The sequence below is a fragment of the Chrysochloris asiatica genome, unplaced genomic scaffold (genome assembly GCF_000296735.1).
Source record: "Chrysochloris asiatica unplaced genomic scaffold, ChrAsi1.0 scaffold00423, whole genome shotgun sequence".
Classification (NCBI taxonomy): Eukaryota; Metazoa; Chordata; class Mammalia; order Afrosoricida; family Chrysochloridae; genus Chrysochloris; species Chrysochloris asiatica.
This window is the reverse complement of record NW_006408941.1, coordinates 450,119-460,100: the sequence shown is the minus strand read 5'-3', so window position 1 is coordinate 460,100 and position 9,982 is coordinate 450,119. Positions and strand designations below refer to the sequence as shown.

Sequence of the window (9,982 nt, the reverse complement as noted above, 5' to 3'; positions counted from 1 at the left end):
ATTGCTGTTTTTACAGGTGGTATGATACTAGAAAGTCTCCTAATCACAGCCCCAAAAATTCAACCTCACAATGAATTTCTTTTACTACTCCTACATTGTCTTTGGAGTCCTGGTGTGGTGCTATGGGTTAAAGAGCTAGACCACGAAGTTGGTCAGCAGTTCTAAACTACCAGCCATTATGCAGGAGAAAGATGAGGCTTTCAGCACCCATAAAGATTTCCAGTCCCAGAAGCCTTATACAGGGTGTGAGTAGGAACCTACTCCAGGGCACACAACTCCCACCACCATTGTCTTACAAATCATTTTCTCATCTAAAAACAATCATTTGGATCGTGTTTTCCTTGTAAATAGCTGAGCCCCATGATGAAAGGCCACCATCCAGTCATCTTCACAGCTGAATTATTGGCAGGTGGTGTGTGGGTTTTCGTCTTGGAATACTTGTGGTTTGACAGTTTATAGAAGTGGTAATCTCTTCCATCCTGCTCCCTAAGCTGTTAACCTGTTTATTGAATATGACATTTCCAGATGGCACCTACTCCTCTCTTATCGCCTATCTTGTTATCTGACATTTCACATTTACAACAGCGAAAAAAAACTATTCAACTCTTTTGCCCATTAACCTGGGTTTCCTCCCCATATCCAGCTTCCAGTCCCCAGAGGCGCTCATGTATGTCAGGTTGGCAGTTAAAGCAGCCAGCTCTGCAGAAGGCCTCTCCCTGGTCCCAACCCCACTGCCAAAGCCACGGTTGCACTTCATGTGGGAGCCCTTGTGAGAGAGTGAGAAAGTGGCATGGCAGGAAAGATCCAGGAGGTGGCCGCCCAAGCAGGAAAAGTCACTGCTGCTGGTTCTCTACACAAGCCCCCTGGAAGACCAAGTTCTGCAGCAATGATGCTGTTGTTCTAAAGTACCGTCGAGTCGGTTCTGACCCATAGCAACCTTGTATAGGGTTTCTGAGGAGCAACTGGTGAACTTGAACAGCTGATCCTGCGGTTCAAACCAACTTTTCAGTCCAGCGCATTAACCCACAGCGCCACACCAGGACACCCTTTATACTGTTAGCTTCGATAAAAATTTAATAATGCCCATATTACCTCCAAACAAAGTATGTAACCTGGCAGATACTGAGGGTAATTTGGGGCCCTGGGGACTGCAGCTTAAGTGGACTCTTCGCTCCCCCGACACCTCCAAATGCTCAGGCTGCTGAGCTCCTCTCTCTCAAGCAGCTGCTAGTTTTCAGGCTCTTGGCCTTGGATTTCAAGTCCTCCAAGAACAGCAGCACATCATTCACTTATAGGGCAGCAGGAGGCAGCTAAGGCAGCAGAAGAAGCCCAGGCAACAACGTTACCCACTGACAATCTTGACCCTCAACCTGGTGGGATGCCCAAGTCCCAGACCACCAACTGTGCCTAGTCCAGTAGCCAGGTCCCAGATCTACTCAAGCACATGTCCTGAGGGCAGTCCCTTGGGGTCCACAGCACAATGGAGCCAGGGACTTCTGGACAAGCCCCATCTCCTCCTCCTGGAATTATGCAGTTTACATAATGACCTGGCCTCTAGAACCTAACCATACTAGTGAGGAATGGGTGTATTTACAATTTTCACTGACTTATTTTGTCTTTACAACGGCTTTTCCTTTTAAATAATTAAAGGCTGAGTTCCATAAACATATATATATCTGACTGGTCTGTTTAGTTCTAAGTGTAAGATATTAATGCCTCAAAATAGTATAGAAAGTATAAGTAAACAGCTATATTAAAAGATAATAGTGAATATTAAACATCTTGTTATTCTAATAGCAAATGTTTACCACTGAATACCTGCAACCACTTTAATGAGATTCACATTTTCAGTATACTTAAAAGTGAATTTAGAGACTGAACACATAGAACTTTCTGTTGAAATGGATGTTACGTGCTGTTGAGTAGGTTCAACCCACAGTGCCCCTGTACAACATTTCCAAGGAGGAAACCTGGTGGGTTTGAACCGCCGACCTGGAGGTCAGCAATCCAGTGTTTATTCTACAGCACCACATCAGGACTCCCTTTAATTTATGAAAATTTATCATGTCCAGGGGGGTTTTTTCAATATCAAATCATCCTTAACATTCAAGGAAAGACTGTATTTGACTTAAACCCCTAGGTTTCACAAATGTCCTGGTGTGGTATTGTAGGATAAGCATGAGACTGCTAACCTCAAGGTGAGTGGTTCAAACCCATTAGCTGCTCCTTGGAAATCTAAGTTGTTGTTGTTAAAGTGCTGTCAAGTAGGTTCAAACTCATAGCAACCCAGTACAGGGTTTCTGAGGCTCTAATTCATAGTGGGAGCAGAAAGCCTAGTCTTTCTCCCACCGAGTGGTTAGAGGGCTTAAACCGCAGATATTATGAATCAGTCCAGTATTTATTGAATGGAGTCATGCACTCCCTGGAAGCCCTATGTTAAATACCATCGAACGGTTACAACTCATAGACCTTGTATAGGGTTTCCAAGGAACAGCTGGTTAGTTTGAACTGCTGACCCTGTGGACCTTTCAGTCCAGCCCTTTATCCTACAGCGCCACACCAGGACTCCAGAAACCCTATACATAAGTCAGAACTGACTCAATGGCATTAACAACAAATGCTTTGAATAAGGCCTATTCCAAAAATAAAAATTAAAAACCTGTTTTTAAGGGGTCAGTCTAAAGTATTAAGCAAATACAACTCAGGTAGAATTTAGATATGTCAATAATCATAAAAGAGCAATGACTAGCATTTGAGATTGACCTTTGACAAGCAGGGGTCTCATAGCCCAGAGTGCCAATCAGACAGCCATGCTGAAGATTATCTCTAGGAGTCATGCCCTGAAGTATGAGCGACACTACCTTACAGTCTAGGGTTTACCTACACTATCCCTTTCTGTCATCTTCTACTGATCATGCAGACCCATGACAAGGAATCTTGGATTTGAGTCTAACTGCAATGGGATGTGCCACTGGAGGGTTTTAAGTAAGGTGTGATTTACTTTAAGGCTCAAATGTACCAATGAATTTGCAAGGGCAGTATAAACACTATAGGATTATACCAGCATGTTTTACTACCATGATAGAGGATAGAATGGCAAGGAAGAATGTAAGGCAAACCCACTGCCATCCAGTTGATTCCAACTCATAACAACCCTGTATAAAGCTTCTGAGGCTATAGAAACAAAAAGCCTTGTTTTTCTCCTGTGGAGCAGCTGGTGGATTTGAACTACTGATCATGAGATTAGCAATCCAGTGCTTATTTTACAACACCACCAACGTTCAAGCCTACTATAACGTTCATGTGCTCAGTAATCTTTTCCCAGGTGTAAGTCCTATTTAGGGAGATGAGGAAGACTTGGGGGAGATCAGGTTTGGCAAGAGAAGAATCAGAAGTCTAACTTCTGACACATTAAATCTGCACATGTTGTTGTTGTTATGTGCCGTGGAGTCGGGTTAGCAGCCTGATTCGTAACCACTACACTACCAGAGCTCCTTAAATCTGCACATAAGACATCTAAATAGAAATGCTGAGTTAATAGATATTCTGGGGTTGAAGGGAGAAATTGAGGATGGAAATATAGATTTAGGATCCATCAGAATACAGAGTTATTTATTACTAATTATACAAGATAATCTTTATAGCATGATTATTATGTTTCAAGACACCACTTTAAGCACTTATATATACTAACTCCCTGGTCCTCGCTATAAGCTTAGGAGACTAACCAATCAACCAACCAACCAGCTGCCATTGAGTCAATTCTATCTTATAGGAAGGCCAGGGGTTTCAGAGTAGAACTGTACTCTGCAGGGTTTTCAACAGTTGTGATCCTTCTGAACTAGATCATCAGGCATTTCTTCCAAGGCACCTCGGGACGGATTCCAACATACCTACCAGTTTAGCAACCTGCTGCTGTGCACAGCAACCTGTGCCACGCAGGCAGCATCTTAGGACGTTGTTGTTTTGTTATTAAGTGCCACTGAGTCGGTTCCAACCCACAGTGATCCTGTATAGGGTTGGTGGTGGTGGTTATGTGCCGTGGAGTCGGTTCTAACCTATAGCGACCCTGTACAGGGTTTCTGAGGCTGTAAATCTTTATGGGAGCAAAAAGGCTCATCTTTCTCTCACATAGCAGCTGGTAGGTCATATCTATTATCCGTATTTTACAAATGAAGAAATTGATGCATAAAATACATTAAGTAACTCGACCAAAGACAGAGAGCAAGCATGAGCCAGATTCAAGCACCAGATTCAAACTCAGGCAATCTGACTCTGGAGTTCTTTAAAGTCAGAGACTGTCTGGGGAATGAATATGGACAGATACAGAGGACTGAACCCTGAGATACAGTATTTCAATTCAAACTATTGCATACCTATTGCATACCTATCAAGTACCTGGCACTGTTTCAGGCTCGGCCAATACAAAGAAAAATAAGACAGTCCCTCAAGAAGCACAGCCAAATAGCTACTAGCTAAATATCCCCAGTTGTCACAGAGTTGATTTCAACTCACCGTGACCTTAATATTAAGACACTGTGAAGTGCCCCATAGGGTTTCCAATGCTGTAAATCTTTACAGAAGCTGACTGCCACATCTTTGTCCCATGAAGTGGCTCGTGGGTTTGAACATCTGACCTTTAGGTTAGCAGACAGGTACTTACGGAACATCTACTATGTGCCACACACTGGCTATGTCTTTTTAAAGTGTTATTTCACGTAATCCTTCTAACAGCCCTATGAGGTAGATATTTGTATTACCATCTCAGAAATAAGGAAACTAAAACCCAGAGTAATTTAATCTAAATCACTAAACTTAATCTAGGATTCAATCCAGATCCATCTTACTTCAAACTCTGATCTTCTCATACACCATAAAATCATAATGGCTTTCTCCTCTCGTAAAGATTTACAGCCTCGGAAACCCTGTACAGGGTCACTATGAGTCGGAACCGACTCCATAGCACATTAACAACAAATCATGCTAAGAAAGTATGCGTGAGGAAATAATTTATTCTTTGGGGTGGGGAGAGGGTGTGGCAAGGAAGAGATCAAGGAAAGTGACTAGGAAAAGTGACACTGAAAGAGCAGATGATGTCCACTTTATTCTAAATTCTAGGCAGGCATCTCCATCTCAACCTCTGAGATAGCTCTCATACCTATACACAATGACCAATTACCAGCTAGCCAGGCTCAAGATAATTCTAGTAGTCTTCTATCTAGCGAGCTTTTCCAGCTACTACTCCAATCTATCCATCATCGGAAACAAATTTATAGTTCTAAAATGCTTCACTCATCATTCTAAAGAATGTGTGATTCCCTGGTGCCTCACAAGACAGAAGACTATCAAGATGAGCATTAAAGAGCAAATTACCAAACCTCTCTGAGCCTTTCCTCATCTATTTTGAGACAAGAATCCTAACTCCAAACTCAAGACAGATGATTAAATGATGACACTGTACAATCTTGCACAATGTTTGATCCAAAGTATATTTTCTGTAAAGGTTCATTCCCTTTCTGCCTGTCCCTACATACCCAGCTCAGTCAGATATTTGGCTTTAAGAAGGATAGAGCAAGTATTTCCAGCATCTTCTCAAGGCAAATGGAGAGGAATGCAAGTGGGGAAAAAAGTTGCTCTTTTGTTGTCTGATGTCCAGGAAATTATTGCTCATCCATAAATGTCCAATCATTGGTAATCTACACACACCCACACTACCTACCCCTTTATTTTACTATCTCTTAAGTCCATTGTGTAAGCAATATCTATATAGCTCAAAATAATTTTTTTTAATGTAAAATTTTACTGTGTGACATTCTATCCCCACTCTACTTCCACCAACCACTTCTATTAGTTTCTTGTGTATCTTTCAAGAGTTTCCTTATGCAAAAGTTGTCTTTAAAATAGACTAAAGTTTTACAGGTGTGTTTGCAACGGAAGTTCGGGCAATATGGAGGGAGGTGGGTGAGACTAAGACTTACCCATCCTAATTTACACTGAAGCAGCTATCCTTCAAGCATTAAAAAAAAACAAAACAATATATGAAACTAAAGGAGCTCTGGAAGCGTAGTGGTTACAAAGCGGGCTGCGAACTTCAAGGTCAGCAGTTCGAAACTACCAGCTGTTCCGCGGGAGAAAGATGAGGCTTTCTGTTCCCGTAAAGACTTACAGCCTCGGAAACCCTGTACAGGGTCACTATGAGTCGGAACCAACTCCACGGCACACAGCCACCACCATTATAAACCGGATACCAAACATTAATTAATTAATTAATTAATCTTCAGTCCTTACTATGCACCAGAATTACGCTTAACGCTTTACACAATGTTCCCTTTGATCCTCACAAGAATCTTAAGAGATAGATTACTAATTATCATCTCCATTTTACAAATGAGAAAACTGAGGCACAAAAAGATAACTTGCCCAAGTCTTTGAACCCAAGCCTGTCTGACCCCAGAGTCCTCGCTCTTAACCATGACGCTCTACATTGGCAAAATACAGTCCCTGCACCGTTGGAGCACAACCTAATGTAGGAGACAGGCGAGAAGAGGGCAGACAACAAAGAAATATGTAATTACATACTAAAAAAGTAATGTAAGCGAAACGAATTCGGTGCAGTGACAGAACAGCAATGGGGACCTACTTTAGAAGGTGTCAAGAAAACAGCTTCTCTGAGAAATTGACATAGGATCCACTTGGGAACTGTTGGGGGTTGCAATGATGATCCCCCGCCCTCCCCACTAACCCAATTCAAGGGGGATATACTGCAGGCTCATAGAAACTAAGTAAACTCGCTCAGGGTCCCTCTAGACGTGCAGACGTGGCGCAAGGATGGGAGGATCCAGGCGCTGGGCCCAGGGCTCGTACACGCCATCAATGCCCACAGCAGCCCAGCCCCGCTCGGCCGGTGACCGAGATCTCTAGCGGACCGCTGTCCCAGCCGGCCTCGGCTGACAGCATCCGAGCTGTCCACAGGGAGGCAGGCCCCGCAGTGGGCTAAGAGGGGTCCGGCTTGTCCTTCAGCTCCCAGGAGAGGCCTCTTCTCCGGCCCCCAGCTAGCTCCCGCCGGTCCACCCCGCCCCGCCCCTCCGGGCCAGGCTCATACCTGCACGGCCCGAACCAGGCCCCGGCCAGTTAGCTGGCCCTGCCGCAGTTGCAGCAGCATATTTACAGGCCGCGGCCGGCCGCCCCATCCGCCCCAGGCCGCTGCCGTTGCCCGTCGCCCTCGGCCGGTCCTAGACCCAGCCGCCGCTGGCGCCGCCGCCATGTCTCCTCGTCGGACAAACAGGAAGCAAGCAGCCTCGAGCCGCGGAGATATCTACGGGGCGGCAGAGGGGTCGCCGCAGCGCCCCCAGCGGGTTGACGGAGGAGGAGCAAGCCACGTGGCACGGGCCTGCGTACTGCGGAGGCTGCTGGGAAATGTAGTGTTCTCTAAGGCGGATAGGGTAGGAAAAGCAAGTGGCGTATCCTGCTTCCAGATCTGTTTATTTTTCAAGCCCCCTCAGTTCTAGCGAAGTCCGCTGAGGGTGAAAATAAGTCCCTGCGTGCGTACTTTTCATTTCTTGCCTTTTTGTGGGGGTTGCAAGCACCTACCTAGGAAAATACCTTCGGCTCCTGGCCAGGAGTCAGGATGCTATGTCTGATTTTTGCGTCACTTCGGACCTGACCAAACTACCACACTCTCTCAGATCCTTAATCTTGCCAGTTCAATCAATAATTCCTCCGAATCTGTTCAAGTAATAGTAACTAGGGGTCTGCTGTGCACCCTACACTAAGCTGGTCACTAGAGATGCAGTAGCCACAAGAACTATGAAAGAACTGGGAATGTCAACAGGTTGTTGTGAAGTTAGACGAAATAAAGGGAACGGGAGTAGTAAATTGTGACATATTGTTAGAGAAACCCTGTGGCGCTGTAGGATAAATGTTACAAGGTTGGCAGTTCAAACTCAGCAGCCGGTCCTTGGAAACTATGCCCGGTCGCTATGAGTGGACCAGGCAGTGTTTCGTTCTGTTGTATAGAGGGTCGCTATGAGTCGGTACCGACTCAATGGCACTTAACAACTACATGAGTGGGAACCTACTAACAGCGCTTAACAACAACAATTACTCCCTGCCAGATAATAGGTTCTTTCTACTCCAGGCCCATGCAATCATTCTTTTGGTAAAGGTCTGTGGCAGGATATAGTTTCCGATCTTATTCCTGGGAGGAGTTTCTTAAATAGAAATGGGAGAAGAGTACAGTGTGTGACGCAATAGGGAGTGGTGGAGACTCTGGCTCATGAGTAATATCAGCCAGAATTCTTTTAAGAAATAAAAATTAAACCGAAACAGCAGGCATATACGACGGGGCCTGTCCTACCAAGCCTTCTGCTTGCTCCATCTAGAAGGAATAATTTCTACTAGCCTCCACCAGGTTGTTACTGGATCTTCTGATTTTCCCAGAAAAGTGAAAAACCTGAGCTTTCATGTGGGATTCCTCAATTATGAAAATTACAAGGGCCGATTTTTTTTTTTTTTTTTAAAGAAGTGTTTGCCTGTTTGTGACTCCTGGAACAGAGACCAGAAACAAATTCATGTATAAATGGAAGTTTAGCATAGGTGAAAGGGAAAAAACAACCCTGCGTCGCCCATCAACCACACCACACACCAGACGGCCTTCTAGAGACTTTTATTCAGGGTGAGGAAGAGCAAGGTAACATCTGACTGTGAACAAAGGCAAAAGTGAAGATCAATAGGAAGGGAGTCGTCTTAGGTTGCGGGGTGATTTAGATCTGTCCTATCAAAAGCCATGTTGCCTATTAAACTACGTGCCTTGCAGCTTAGTTTGGTGGGGAAACAGAACCCCAAGGTTACAAAATGGAGTTGAAGGGAAGAACCCTGAAGGTACAGCCCAAAATGGCAAGCCTGATTGTGACTGACTGATTATCGTAACAATAGGATTAGGAAGATAGTTCAAATCATGGGAAAAAAGAGGAAAACAAAAACTCAACAGTTTATGTACCTAGCCTCGCACCAAAAGCTAATTGACCCTCAGAGATATTAAAAGCAAAATATATCAAAATTAAAGTAAAAATGTTTAAATTAGATTGTACAACTCTGTAAATTTACAAAAACTCGTTGTACACTTAAACTGACACAGGACTGGGTGTTGTTTAATTTTGTTGTATGTGAGATTGCCGTTAGTAGGAATCGACTCCATGGCAGCTCACAACAATATTCAAAATAGGTGAATGTTAGGATATTTAAACTTTACTTCAATGAAGCTATTAAGAATCAAAGTACAAGAATATTCAAAGTGAGAGAACAAACAAGATGGCGGATCGGGTGGATGTGTAACAGAGAGCTCCGCCAACAACACCACCGAATATCCACCAAGCAGGCTCAGGGGATGGTCCCAGAACTCTGAACCACATATAAAGGAATATTTAGAAGGTTGGAAGGCTCATAGCTGGGGGAATTTGTGGCAGAAGCAAGAAATCTATTGTTTTCTAGTCCGGGATGCTCAGCTGCTCCAGGAGCCTCCATCTTGGGTGAGACCACATGGGAGAAGGATCTGAGCAGCCACAGACGCCTGGCAGAACCACTGAGATAAAGGTGTGGACATTCTTGTCTTTTATTATCTGTTCATTGGTCCCTTGCTGTCTGCACACCTCCATTCTGGTGACAATAGGGGTGCCTGAGGTAGTGGGCACCCCAGCCCCACCCTTGGAGGGTTCTACTATGCATGCGCACAGATCTCCTCAAAATTTAAAGAGACAGTTTCCAATTATAAGCAAATGGCCACAGCCAGCCCTGAACTGTTTCCAACTAGAAAAAAGGCCTGAACGGGAGTTGTGGAGCGGGACAAGCAGACAAAAGAGGAAATAGGCCGAAAATTAAATCCTAAATTACATCAAAATGACCAACAGTGGTATCTTGAAACTTCTCAGGAAGAAGAGTGAAAAGGGAAGCCCATTTCCTGATCACATCTACCTGGAGGCATTCA

At 44.3% G+C, this 9,982-nt stretch overlaps 1 protein-coding gene across 1 annotated transcript in view; it reads right to left on the bottom strand.

Moving 5' to 3' along the window:
• TRPC4AP (transient receptor potential cation channel, subfamily C, member 4 associated protein) overlaps positions 1-7,264 on the bottom strand; it is a 126,973-nt gene extending 119,709 nt beyond the window's left edge. The window contains exon 1 of the mRNA XM_006876883.1: positions 7,103-7,264. Coding sequence (XP_006876945.1) covers positions 7,103-7,264 — 162 coding nt within the window. The remainder of the gene's footprint in view (positions 1-7,102) is intronic.
• Positions 7,265-9,982: the final 2,718 nt, after the last annotated feature.